The following is a 13,881-nucleotide window of genomic DNA, read 5'->3' on the forward strand; positions in this document are numbered from 1 at the left end:
GGAATCAATCCATTTCTAACATTGGCCGCAGCGCAGCGGCCACTTCGCGCATTGGCCGGCCAGAACCCGAAGTGGCCGGCCAGAACTAGAAGTGGCCAAACTTCGGGTTCTGGCCGTAACATATATAAGAGATTCCTGTGTACACATCATATATACAGTCACAATCAGATATGTATATCTGACGTTAAAAATACGGGGACTGCTTTATTGAAGCAGCACAAGTAACTAATTTTGACTGGTTTATTTCATTTTTGTGGACTAAGCACAGCTATTACTGTATATATACTGTATATATACATTATTTTTAATGACTATTATCTGAGAAATAGAACATTTTATCATATTTTCTATTTTAATTACAGTTACAAATTTATTAGGAGTCGGAGTCGGTGCATTTTTTCCCGACTCCGACTCCAGGCACCCAAAATTGCCCGACTCCACGACTCCGACTCCACGACTCCGACTCCACAGCCCTGGATGAAACTCAGCCGAGGTGGCTGATAACAACCGCCTCTGCCAAGAATCCAGCGTGTGGCAGCCCCCGACCGCTCAGCCAGCAATCCATCCTGGCGGATCACTTTGAATGACGGCAATAGCATTGTTTTCCCCATTTACCTTGCCTCCCAGGCGACTCCAGACTCTAAATATACACTCTAATAGCTTAGTAAGCACAGTCCCCAATACTTTCTGTCCTTTTTACACAACTTTACAAGACTTTAGTTTAAAACCTTCCATATGTAACCTGGAAAAGACTAAGGCCCGGGTCACATCAGCATTTTTTTGCGGAGCCAGCCGTACGGGTCCGGCCATCTGGATCCTGGAAAACAGTCAGTTTTTTACAGCCAGTGTGCTGTAAAACGTTCGTTTTAGGTTTTTATTGTGCTGCAAAACCTTCCGTTTCCATTCCGCTGAGCGGGTCTTGCTGCATTCTTTTGTCCGTTCACTATACGGCTGGTTCCGTTGGCAAAAGCTAATGTAAACCGAGCCTTAGTGACAGAACAGCAGTTTGTCCAATCAGATCTGTTTTTGATGCTTGGCTCAGAATCCCTTGACATCCAAGTTGTAATGCGACAGGGCAAATCTAAAGTGAGAAGATAACAGCCTTCCGTGTCACTCTTCTCTCTGGACACATCATCAGCACTGATATGGTGCTTGTCCTGAGGCTGGGGGGGGGGGGGGCTATGGGTAATGGCACAGGAAACCACAGCACTAATAATAGCATCACCTTCCCAGTTATGCAAGGGTATGCAGGATACATAATTAATAAAATTTGTGTTTGTCTGTCTCTGTTTTCATAATTCTACTTCATTTTCTTTACTGGTTTTTCTAAAATGTTATTTGCAGATGAAGATGAATTTAGAGACATATAAGAGACAGATGCCCCATCTCTCAACTTCACTACCTAATGAAGGGATAAATCCTCTTCAGGCAACAACAGATGAGGAGACTGAGAAACAATGGCAGCTACAACAACAGGCTGCTAATAAAGGTAATAATTATGGGCCGTACAGAAGATGTGAAGGCTTCATAACTTATGTGTTGCATCCATCATTGTTATTATTAGCTTAATTATAATGCATATATACACCCTACCATACATTTAATGATAAATTAATACAAATTAAAGGATACCTGACGCGAGAGGCATATGGAGGCTGACATTTTTAAACAATACAAACTGCCTGGCTGTCCTGCTGATCCTCTGCTTCTACTACATTAAACCCTGAACAAGCATGCAGATCGGCTACTCTGACTGAAATCTGACTGGATTACCAGAATGCTCTTTTCAAGTGTATGATTCAGAAATTACTACAGCCAAAGAGCTCAGCAGGACTGCCAGGCAACTGGTGTTGTTTAAAAGGAAATAAATATGGCAGTCTCCATATCATTCTCACTTCAGGTGTTCTTTAAGGGGAACTTAAAGCGAGAGGGATTCGGAGGCTGCCATATTTTTTTATTTTTTTTAAGTAATACCAGTTTCTCTGCCTGTAATATTTTTAGCCATAGAGCCTGACCAAGCATGCAGCAGATCAGATGTTTCTAACATTTTAGTCAAATCTGACAAGATTAGCTGCATGCATGTTTCTGGTGTGTTTTCAAAACTACTGCAGCCACAGCAAGGCTGGCTCAAAACTGGTATTGTTTAAAAGAAATACGGTAAATAAGGCAGCCTACATATACCGTATTTTGCAGACCATAAGACACTTCGGACCATAAGACGCACCTAGGTTTAGAGTACAAAAACTAGGAAAAAAATATTGAACCTGGTGCATTCATGGTACAGAGGCGTCTTGTGGATCTTCTCCTTCCAAACTGTTTCCCCATGAAAGCATGTAGTAAGCATTAAGTATTTACACATATCTCTCATAGTGGATAAATAGAATGAATGAATAGAATTTTCTGGCATGTCCTAGAAATCCTACTACAGTGCTTCAAGTGCTGCTCATAAATCCACAGTTTAGTTCCCAAAACAATAATACTTTATGAAAAAAGGTCCATCTACCCCTGTGCTAAATCATGTCTGCTCCCCCCCCCCCCCATTGTAATCATGCCTGCTCCCCTTCTCCCCCTCCCCGCCATTGTAATCATGTCTGCTCCCCTTCTGTCTCCCCCCCCCCCCCCGCCATTGTAATCAATTCTACTCTCCTCTCCCCTCCCCCGCCATTGTAATCATGTCGCTCTCCATGCTTGGCCTCTGACGCATCGGGCCTGTCACTCCTTATTTTGCTGTAACTGATTAACATACTGAAGCATTGATATACTGGTGTACGGCTTCACTTTTCTCTGAAATGCTGCTATTGGAATCTGCTCTAGCTGAGAGCACAGTGTAACTTCAGTACCCTCTGTGATTCTTTGCAAGTCTGCATTGCCAGCCACCCATAGGTCCAGGGACTAGCACAGAGAGATTCTGGCCTTTGCATTGTGTGCCAGCCATCTATGTGACCTGGGATTAGCACAGGGAGATTCTTGCCATTGCATTGTGTGGCAGCCACCCTTGTGCCCTAGGACTAGCACAGGGAGATTCTGACCTTTGCATTGTATGCCAGCCATCCTTGTGCCCTAGGACTAGCACATGGAGATTCTGGCCTTTGCATTGTGTGCCAGCCATCCCTGTGCCCTAGGACTAGCCCAGGGAGATTCTTGCCTTTGCATTGTGTGCCAGCCATCCCTGTGCCCTAGGAATAACACAGGGAGATTCTTGCCTTTTCATTGTGTGCCAGCCACCCCTGTATCCTGGGACTAGCACAGGGAGATTCTTGCCTTTTCATTGTGTGCCAGCCACCCCTGTATCCTGGGACTAGCACATGGAGATTCTGGGCTTAGCACTGTATGCCAGCCATCCCTGTGCCCTAGGACTAGCACAGGGAGATTCTTGCCTTTGCATTGTGTGCCAGCCATCCCTGTGCCCTAGGACTAGCACAGGGAGATTCTTGCCATTGCATTGTGTGGCAGCCACCCTTGTGCCCAAGGACTAGCACAGGGAGATTCTGACCTTTGCATTGTATGCCAGCCATCCTTGTGCCCTAGGACTAGCACATGGAGGTTCTGGCCTTTGCATTGTGTGCCAGCCACCCCTGTGCCCTAGGACTAGCCCAGGGAGATTCTTGCCTTTGCATTGTGTGCCAGCCATCCATGTGCCCTAGGACTAGCCCAGGGAGATTCTTGCCTTTGCATTGTGTGCCAGCCATCCCTGTGCCCTAGGACTAGCACAGGGAGATTCTGGCCTTTGCATTGTGTGCCAGCCATCCCTGTGCCCTAGGACTAGCACAGGGAGATTCTGGCCTTTGCATTGTGTGCCAGCCACCCCTGTATCCTGGGACTAGCACAGGGAGATTCTTGCCTTTGCATTGTGTGCCAGCCATCCCTGTGCCCTAGGACTAGCCCAGGGAGAGATTCTTGCCTTTGCATTGTGTACCAGGCATCCCTGTGTCCTGGGACTACCACAGGGAGATTCTTGCCTTTGCATTGTGCGCCAGCCACTCCTGTGCCCCGGGACTAGCCCAGGGAGATTCTTGCCTTTTCATTGTGTGCTAGCCACCCCTGTATCCTGGGACTAGCACAGGGAGATTCTTTCCTTTGCATTTTGTGCCAGCCACCCCTGTGCCCTAGGACTAGCCCAGGGAGATTCTTGCCTTTTTATTGTGTGCCAGCCACCCCTGTATCCTGGGACTAGCACAGGGAGATTCTTGCCTTTGCATTGTGTGCCAGCCACCCCTGTGCCCCGGGACTAGCACAGGGAGATTCTTGCCTTTTCATTGTGTGCCAGCCACCCCTGTATCCTGGGACTAGCACAGGGAGATTCTTGCCTTTGGATTGTGTGCCAGCCACCCCTGTATCCTGGGACTAGCACAGGGAGATTCTTGCCTTTTCATTGTGTGCCAGCCACCCCTGTATCCTGGGACTAGCACAGGGAGATTCTTGCCTTTTCGTTGTGTGCCAGCCATCCCTTTGCCCTAGGACTAGCCCAGGGAGATTCTGGCCTTTGCATTGTGTGCCAGCCACCCCTGTGCCCTGGGACTAGCCCAGGGAGATTCTTGCCTTTGCATTGTGTGCCAGCCATCCCTGTGTCCTAAGACTAGCACAGGCAGATTCTGGCCTTTGCATTGTGTGCCAGCCATCCCTGTGTCCTAAGACTAGCCGAGGGAGAGATTCTTGCCTTTGCATTGTGTACCAGGCATCCCTGTGTCCTGGGACTAGCACAGGGAGATTCTTGCCTTTGCATTGTGCGCCAGCCACCCCTGTGCCCCGGGACTAGCCCAGGGAGATTCTTGCCTTTTCATTGTGTGCCAGCCACCCCTGTATCCTGGGACTAGCACAGGGAGATTCTTGCCTTTGCATTGTGTGCCAGCCACCCCTGTGCCCTAGGACTAGCCCAGGGAGATTCTTGCCTTTTCATTGTGTGCCAGCCACCCCTGTATCCTGGGACTAGCACAGGGAGATTCTTGCCTTTGCATTGTGTGCCAGCCACCCCTGTGCCCTAGGACTAGCCCAGGGAGATTCTTGCCTTTTCATTGTGTGCCAGCCACCCCTGTATCCTGGGACTAGCACAGGGAGATTCTTGCCTTTGCATTGTGTGCCAGCCACCCCTGTGCCCTAGGACTAGCCCAGGGAGATTCTTGCCTTTTCATTGTGTGCCAGCCACCCCTGTATCCTGGGACTAGCACAGGGAGATTCTTGCCTTTGGATTGTGTGCCAGCCACCCCTGTATCCTGGGACTAGCACAGGGAGATTCTGGCCTTTGCATTGTGTGCCAGCCACCCCTGTGCCCTAGGACTAGCCCAGGGAGATTCTTGCCTTTTCATTGTGTGCCAGCCACCCCTGTGCCCTAGGACTAGCACAGGGAGATTCTGGCCTTTGCATTGTGTGCCAGCCATCCCTTTGCCCTAGGACTAGCCCAGGGAGATTCTGGCCTTTGCATTGTGTGCCAGCCACCCCTGTGCCCTGGGACTAGCCCAGGGAGATTCTTGCCTTTGCATTGTGTGCCAGCCATCCCTGTGTCCTAAGACTAGCACAGGGAGATTCTGGCCTTTGCATTGTGTGCCAGCCATCCCTGTGTCCTAAGACTAGCCCAGGGAGATTCTTATATTTTCCAATTACCAAGATATAAGTAAGCTTTTACTGCTCTCTGCAGTTTTATGGCATTTATAGATGAGGAACACACAGCTAAGATTATTTTCCAGCCAAAGATTTTAAGTTAATTTTGAGTTTAAGTAAATTTTTAAAGGAATACTATCGATGTATGCATTTATTTTTAAATGCTGTATGTTGTAGCACACATTAGGACAAGTATTAGGAGCAATTTGATTCCTCACACAGCTGTTCCTCTCAGCTGTAAAATCCTCCGTCAGTTTTGGCGTCAGTGTTGGATACAAAATGTATCTAATACTGAGCTCCCAGAGGGCTAGACCATGTGTCTGCACAGGGGAGTTGCTATCAACTCCTCAGTTTATAGTTTAATTATCACCTTGCTGAAAGAATCTTATTGATATGGTGGTAAGGAGTTAAAGATTCTAGCAATGTGTGTTTTTTATCTTTGCTTCTCTTGACTGATAAAGATACTAATAATGCTAATTGTAGACAGTGGTCTGCCCCTCTCAGCAGCTTGTAAAGTGGATGCAGCCTGGAGTGAATCACCTCAAGCAGGTAGCCAGTCTGAGTGTAAACACAGACTCGTGGTATAGCTAGTTATATTCCAGCAATATTCCGGCTCATTTAGTTACCTGTTACCACCTCAGATCAGCCTATTTCTCCTCATGACTGCTGCATGCTGTGAGTGACACAGTGAAATATATTTGTGAGCTGTGTGACAGAGTAACCAAGCAGCTCAGGGTGACCCAAACTACTATGAGCTGTGTGAGAAATGAATTTTTAAGCAAGGATAGCGACAGAGAGACCTGGGTGAATAAATAAAGTGCCCCTAACACTAGTAGTAATGTGTACACTAATATAGAGTATTAAAAAAAAAGTTGTTTCAATCGATAGTATTCCTTTAAGTTATCATATGTAGATACCGTAGATCTACTGTTTCCTATTCCAGTTGGGCTGTAATATGAACGTTAGTGATAACCTGGAAAAACAGTGATTTCCATACAAGCTCAGCAGAGGCTGTAGCTCTCACTTCTGTAATGTCTTTTCTAGTGTAACCTTCTGAGTGTTACTGAGTATTAAAATGATGATAATAGCTTAAGTTGAGTTTAAGGATTTGAATTTCATTCTCGGCATGATTAAATGACAATGAAGAGACTGACAAAGAGTTGCCTCAGATCGTAGAAGACATATTAGCCTTGCATTATCATTCTTCATAGTTTGCAGAGATGAAAACTTTGGTACTGGTGGATTAGACACAAAGCAGCAGTATAGTTGATGTGGGAAATTATGGGTATACAAGTTAATGCTTTAATACTGTCTGCTACAGTGAAGGATTTTATTGAATTACTTTAGACATCTTGAATGTGAAAAATATCAGCAAGTGATTTGGAATGTGAATGTAGAAGGATATTTAGCTCAGTTTTATGTAAACAAGTAAACAATATCACCTGGACATTTAAGAACAGGCCAGGCATCTGAAGGCAGTGGTTGGAACGGAGACTGGTAGATAAGGATTGTAAAGATAGATATTTCAGTCACAACAAGGGGAGACTAGATTGGTGATATAAATAGTGAAAAGGATTTATTCTGGAGGGTACTTTAACAGGTACAGTGTGTGGAATAGGGTTAGGTATTGCTGTAACATGCCAGGAAGGGCTAGTCACATAATTTCAAAAAAAAATCAAGAGAGGTAAGTGACTCACATAAAAAGAATGCAGTTTCCCAGAGCAGAGACTGGTCATTACTGCATGCAGAAGAGAGGCCAGAGAGTAGCTTCATCACTACAGGAATTACAATTTTGGGGTTAAGCATGGATGTCATTGGAAAGGTAAATGTTAGCATCACATGGGCCAAAGAAGAGGAATGAGCACTAATGAGATCAGGTGAGTTTGGGTTGAGAAATGATTATGAGATGCTGCTAATCCCAGTTTGCTTCATGCAGATGTAATGCTTGTCAGGAAGTGGATTTGATTGGCCCAGTTCCAAACTGTATACAAATTGCTTAAAACTTGCATGCAAGATGGAATTATTAGGATCTTAGGGAGGGAATGTGATCACTGTATATACAGTGCTGCCCATAATTATTCATACCCCTGGCAAATTTTGACTTAAAGTTACTTTTATTCAACTAGCTAGTAATTTTTTGACAGGAAATGACATAGGTGTCTCCCAAAAGATAATAAGACGATGAACAAAAGGCATTATTGGGGGAAAAACATTTCTCAGCTTTTATTTACATTTGAAGCAAAAAGTGTCCAGCTCAAAATTACTCATACCCTTCTCAATAATCAATAGAAAAGCCTTTATTGGCTATTACAGCAATCAAAGGATTCCTGTAATTGCAGACCAGCTTTTTGCATGTCTCCACAAGTATTTTTGCCCATTCATCTTTAGCAATGAGCTCTAAATCTTTCAGGTTGGAGAGTCTTCTTGCCATCACTCTGATCTTCCTCCACAAATTCTCAATTGGATTCAAGTCAGGACTCTGGCTGGGCCACTCCAAAATATTAATGTTGTTGTTTTCTAACCATTTCTTCACCACTTTTGCTGCGTGTTTTGAGTCATTGTCATACTGAACTGTCCACTGGTGCCCAAAACCAAGTTTCTCTGCAGATTGTCTGATGTTGTCGTTGAGAATCCTTATATATTGCTCTTTTTTCATGGTGTCATTTACTGTGATTAGGTTCCCTGGTCCATTGGCTGAAAAACACCCCGAAAGCATTAGGTTTCCCACCACCTTGTTTGACAGTGGGGATGGTGTTCTTTGGGTTGAAGTCTTTTCCTTTTTTACGCCAAATGAAGGAAACATCATTGTGACCAAACAATCCGTTTTTTTTGTTTTGTCTGACCATAACACAAAAGACCAAAAGTCTTCTTCTTTGTCCAGATGAGCATTTGCAAAGGCCAAGCGAGCTTTTGTGTTCCTTATCTGGAGAAATGGCATCCTCCTTGGTCTGCATCCGTGGAACCCAGAAGTGTGCAGTGTCCGTTGGATTGACTGCCTTGAGACATTGCCACCAGCAGAGCCCAAATTCACCAGGATTTGTCTTAGCCATGATTGCCCACAAACCAACTGCAGAGAGATGCTGTTTTTCACCTGTTGAGTTGATTAAAACAGCTGTCCCCAATTAATCAAGGTAATTAGAATGCTTTAGAACTGCTTTTACTATTTGGAATGGTGTAGAACTTTAGATTTTCCCACAGACTGTGACAGTTTGTGAAGGGTATGAATAATTTTAGACTGGACACTTTTTGCTCACACATAAATAAAAGCTGAGAAATGTTTTTTTTTCCACAATAATGCCTCTTGTACATCTTCTCATTATCTTTTTGGAGACACCTATGTCATTTTCGATCAAAAAATTACTAGCTGGTTGAATAAAAGTAGCTTTAAAGCGGAATATAACCCTGCATTTCAACTTTGCTCTAAAACATTATTTACAGCATATTATATGCAAAAAGCATTTTTTTTTTACTAGACCAGCATTGGAAGGGTTAAACACAGAGGTTTTAAGTTCCGTGCAGACATTCAGATGGTTACATTCTATTTAGTTAGTGTGTAACTGTTTATCAATAGATACATCTCTTTGGCTGTCCTCCAAGCTCCTTCTCAGTGAGAGAGATGAGTCATAATAAACACATATTTGTAAACAAAAAGTATCTAACTCAAGTTCGGATTCGGTTGCAGAAATCTCTAGGGACTTTAAAGCCCTGTGTAACCCTTCCAATGCTGGTCTAGTAAAAAAAAAAATGCTGGTTGCATATAATATACTGTAAATAATGTTTTAGAGCAAAGTTGAAATGCAGGGTTATATTCCGCTTTAAGTCAAAATTTGCCCGGGGTATGAATAATCATGGGCAGTACTGTATGTGATTTTACCTACAATAAAACTGCAAAAAGATTGATTAATAAGTGAGGGTAGTTAGCTGCTTTGAATTGTCACATCTGTGCCAGTTAATTCATTATGTTATTTGTGTCTTCTAAGTTGGTATCGTTCCTCCACGGACTAAGTCACCGAATGAGGATGGTTCCGTAGCAAAACCAATGGTAGTAAGAAGAGGAGGCAGCCATGCAGCAAATGGACAAATCTCAAGGGTAATTTTGATGTTGTATCTAAACTTCTAGTTATCCTTCTTTTGGCGTATTTTAAATTTTCAGCTTACTTAATATATAGTTTAGTCTCTTATTTTCTTTACAGTTTATCTTTTCTTAAAGGAATATCCTACTTTTATTGAGAACGGAGCAATTCATTCAGTTAAGCTCTCTATGGCCCTGATTCATGCTAGGCCAGTTAAATGTATATGCCCCGCAGCGCACTTAAAATTTTGTGGTATTTTTGCAAGTAACGTGCATTGTGCAAATAGCGCCGCTCCATTTATGTGCACAATGTGTATTTAGGACCACAGTTTCTTAATATATGCATGGTTTAGGCAAGCATTATTCCACCCATGATTCAGACACCAGTCACTCTACATGGATACATCCTACTCTTGGTGTTATTAGTTGATCAGGCCACCACATTATAAAAAATGTAAATTTCTACACGCAATGAATCACTCTGTACAAATACAGGAAACAATAACATATTTACATAATTATTATTATTGAGTATTTATATAGCGCTGACATCTTCCACTGCATTTTTACATTGTGTAAATAGTCATGCGACTAACTGTTCCTCAGAGGAGCCCACAATCAATTCCCTACCATAGTCATTGATAATCATGCTGATTAGCTAATACTTTTTTTAGATTTTACAAAACCAATTAAGAGTTAGCAGGCACAGCCTACAACAGAATACCCAAGCAGCTCAGGGTATAAAATGTACCCTATCCTTGTACCTTGTATAAAGTCACAAACTCTCACTACAAGTGTACCAGAACAGATTTTATGTTAAAGTTTAACTCAAGTCACAGAAATGTGTTACCTTGTGCCAAATTAATTTTCTTTGCTTATTACCTCACACTGTGCTTGATGCACTAACCAGAGATAATATTGCTGTGCGTAGACAGCTATTAGCGATACCTGGGGTACTCTATTAATGCGATTGTTGCTACGATAACACGCATGTTATTGTAGCACTGCTCGCGTTTCTTAACCACTTAATGACTGCAGTCTTAAAACCCCTTAAGGACCAGACACTTTTTTTTCTATTCAGACCACTGCAGCTTTAACAGTTTATTGCTCGGTCATACAACCTACCACCTAAATGAATTTTTCCTCCTTTTCTTGTCACTAATACAGCTTTCTTTTGGTGCTATTTGAATGCTGCTGTGATTTTTAGTTTTTATTATATTCATCAAAAAAGACATGAATTTTGTCAAAAAAAAATGATTCTTTTTTAATTTTCTGTGCTGACATTTTTCAAATAAAGTAACATTTCTACATACATTTTTGTCCAAATGTATTGTGCTACATGTCTTTGATAAAAAAAAAATCCAATAAGCGTATATTTATTGGTTTGGGTAAGAGTTATGGCGTTTACAAACTATGGTGCAACAAGTGAGTTTTCCCATTTTGAAGCATCTCTGACTTTTCTGAGCACCTGTCATGTTTCATGAGGGGCTAGAATTCCAGGATAGTATAAATACCCCCCAAATTACCCCATTTTGGAAAGAAGACATCCCAAACTATTCACTAAGATGCATGGTGAGTTTATAGAAGATTTTATTTTTTTGTCGCATATATCCAGGCACATCGCCTCTAGTTAGGACATTAAATAAGTTATTAAGGAAAGGGAGGTGCTGAAGGGGGCGTGGCTAGAAAACAGAAAAAAATCTAGTAACCCTTCGCATTCTCGCATGCAAATGTTCAAACAAATGCATTCACAGATTCACTAATCCAGGCACAACTGTTATCCCTACAGCTAAGTTAAAAGCCGGGGTTTTAGTTCACAGAAGAATGCATTCTTATGCTTAGTCACCTATACTGCGCAGAAGTACCCAGGTAAACATAGATATCCTAATTCTGGCCCTGTAACATGCATAGTGCAGACATGCAAACACATTCATTGCATCAAACCTATCAATGGATTAGGAGCACACATCCTGACGTCCTCTCCTGGGACAGACAGTGCATCTTACCAATCACACAAGGGAGCTAACGTTATGTGTCCATGTGCACCATGCACATACACCAGCATAAGCTGTTTGCATGCTGACAAACACATACAGGGGAAGGAGGGAGTGCACTGAATTAGACCCTAGCCACAGGGGTCAGTAACAAGAAAACAATTTATTTGCTACTTTCCAAAATGGGGTAATTTGTGGGGTGTGTTTACTGTCCTGGCATTTTGGGGGGTGCTAAATTGTAAGCACCCCTGTAAAGCCTAAAGGTGCTCATAGGACTTTGGGCCCCTTACCGCACCTAGGCTGCAAAAAAGTGTCACACATGTGGTATCGCCGTACTCAGGAGAAGTAGTATAATGTGTTTTGGGGTGTATTTTTACACATACCCATGCTGGGTGGGAGAAATATCAATTGTTTGATTTTTTTTACACACAATTGTCCATTTACAGAGATATTTCTCCCACCCAGCATGGGTATGTGTAAACATACAACCCAAAACACATTATACTACTTCTCCTGAGTACAGCGATACCACATGTGTGACACTCTTTTGCAGCCTAGGTGCGCTAAGGGGCCCAAAATCCTATGAGTACCTTTAGGATTTCACAGGTCATTTTGAGGCATTTGGTTTCCAGACTACTCCTCACGGTTTAGGGCCCCTAAAATGCCAGGGCAGTTTAGGAACCCCACAAGTGACCCCATTTTAGAAAGAAGACACCCCAAGGTATTCCGTTAGGCGTATGGTGAGTTCATAGAAAATTTTATTTTTGTCACAAGTTAGCGGAAATTGATTTTTATTATTTTTTTGTCACAAAGTGTCATTTTCCACTAACTTGTGACAAAAAATAAAATCTTCTATGAACTCAACATACACCTAATGGAATACCTTGGGGTGTTTTCTTTCTAAAATGGGGTCACTTGTGGGGTTCCTATACTGCCCTGACATTTTATGGGCCAAAAACCGTGAGGAGTAGTCTGGAAACCAAATTTCTCAAAATGATTGTTCAGGGGTATAAGCACTGCACATTTTGATGACAGGTGGTCTATGAGGGGCCCAATTTTGTGGAACCGGTTATAAGCAGGGTGGCCTCTTAGATGACAGGTTGTATTGGCACTGAAGTGCAGGAAGCGCAGCATCTTCGCAAATCGTGACCTGGACATGGCAGCAAAGAACATGTGATGTATTGGGTGCGTAGACCAATAAGACAGCAATACATTATTTTTGACTAGACCCATGTTAAGGAGAAGGCCCCAAAAAATGTTATGTTCGGAAACTTGGAGTGGTTTACACCGAAAAGGCTGGGCATGGTAGCTTCTTGGATTGGCGGTTGCGTATTGTGTGGCATAACGGTTGGTCTCAGCCACAATTAAGTCGTAGAGACCAGCAGTGATCAGAAAAAAAAAATTCTGTCACTGCGGTGGGGCGGGTGAGGGTTTGGCCGGGTGATCAGAAGCCTGCAGGGGGCAGATTAGGGCCTGATCTGATGGATAGGAGTGCTAGGGGGTGACAGGAGGTGATTGATGGGTGTCTCAGGGGGTGATTAGAGGGGAGAATAGATGCAATCAATGCACTGGAGAGGTGATCGGAAGGGGATCTGAGGGTTTGGCCGAGTGATCAGGAGCCCACACGGGGCAAATTAGGGCCTGATCTGATGGGTAGGTGTGCTAGGGGATGACAGGTGGTGACAGGAGTTGATTGACAGGGTGTGAAGGTGTCTCAGGGTGTGATTAGAGAGGGGGAATAGATGCAAGCAATGCACCGGGTAGGTGATCAGGGGTGGTCTGAGGGTGATCTGAGGGTGTAGGCGGGTAATTGGGTAACCGCAAGGGGCAGATTAGGGTCTGATCTGATGGGTAGCAGTGACAGATGGTGACCACTGATGGGGGTGATTGATGGGTGATCAGTGGGTGATTAGAGGGGAGAACAGATGTAAATAATGCACTGGGGAGGTGATCAGGGGGTCTGAGGGTGTGGGCGGGTGTTTGGGTGCCCGCAAGGGGCAGATTAGGGCCTGATCTGATGGGTAGAAGTGAAAAGGGGGTGATGGGGTGATCAGGGTATGATTAGAGGAGAGAATAGATGCAAGCAATGCACTGGCGAGGTGATCAGGGGGGGGTCTGAGGGCGATCTGAGGGTGTGGGCGGGTAATTGGGTGCCCACAAGGGGCAGATTAGGGTCTGATCTGATGGGTAGCAGTGACAGGGTGATTGATGAGTGATCAG

At 43.7% G+C, this 13,881-nt stretch overlaps 1 protein-coding gene across 18 annotated transcripts in view; it reads left to right on the forward strand.

Annotated features, from left to right (window-relative positions):
• The window catches only part of PLEKHA6 (pleckstrin homology domain containing A6), a 273,958-nt gene that overhangs the window by 225,579 nt on the left and 34,498 nt on the right, over positions 1 to 13,881 (forward strand). For all 18 annotated transcript variants that reach the window (XM_068269629.1, XM_068269622.1, XM_068269617.1 and 15 more), the window contains 2 exons: positions 1,345 to 1,489; positions 9,576 to 9,685. In XM_068269629.1, coding sequence (XP_068125730.1) covers positions 1,345 to 1,489; positions 9,576 to 9,685 — 255 coding nt within the window. The remainder of the gene's footprint in view (positions 1 to 1,344; positions 1,490 to 9,575; positions 9,686 to 13,881) is intronic.

Source organism: Hyperolius riggenbachi, chromosome 2, assembly GCF_040937935.1.
Source record: "Hyperolius riggenbachi isolate aHypRig1 chromosome 2, aHypRig1.pri, whole genome shotgun sequence".
In the NCBI taxonomy this organism is placed as follows: domain Eukaryota; kingdom Metazoa; phylum Chordata; class Amphibia; order Anura; family Hyperoliidae; genus Hyperolius; species Hyperolius riggenbachi.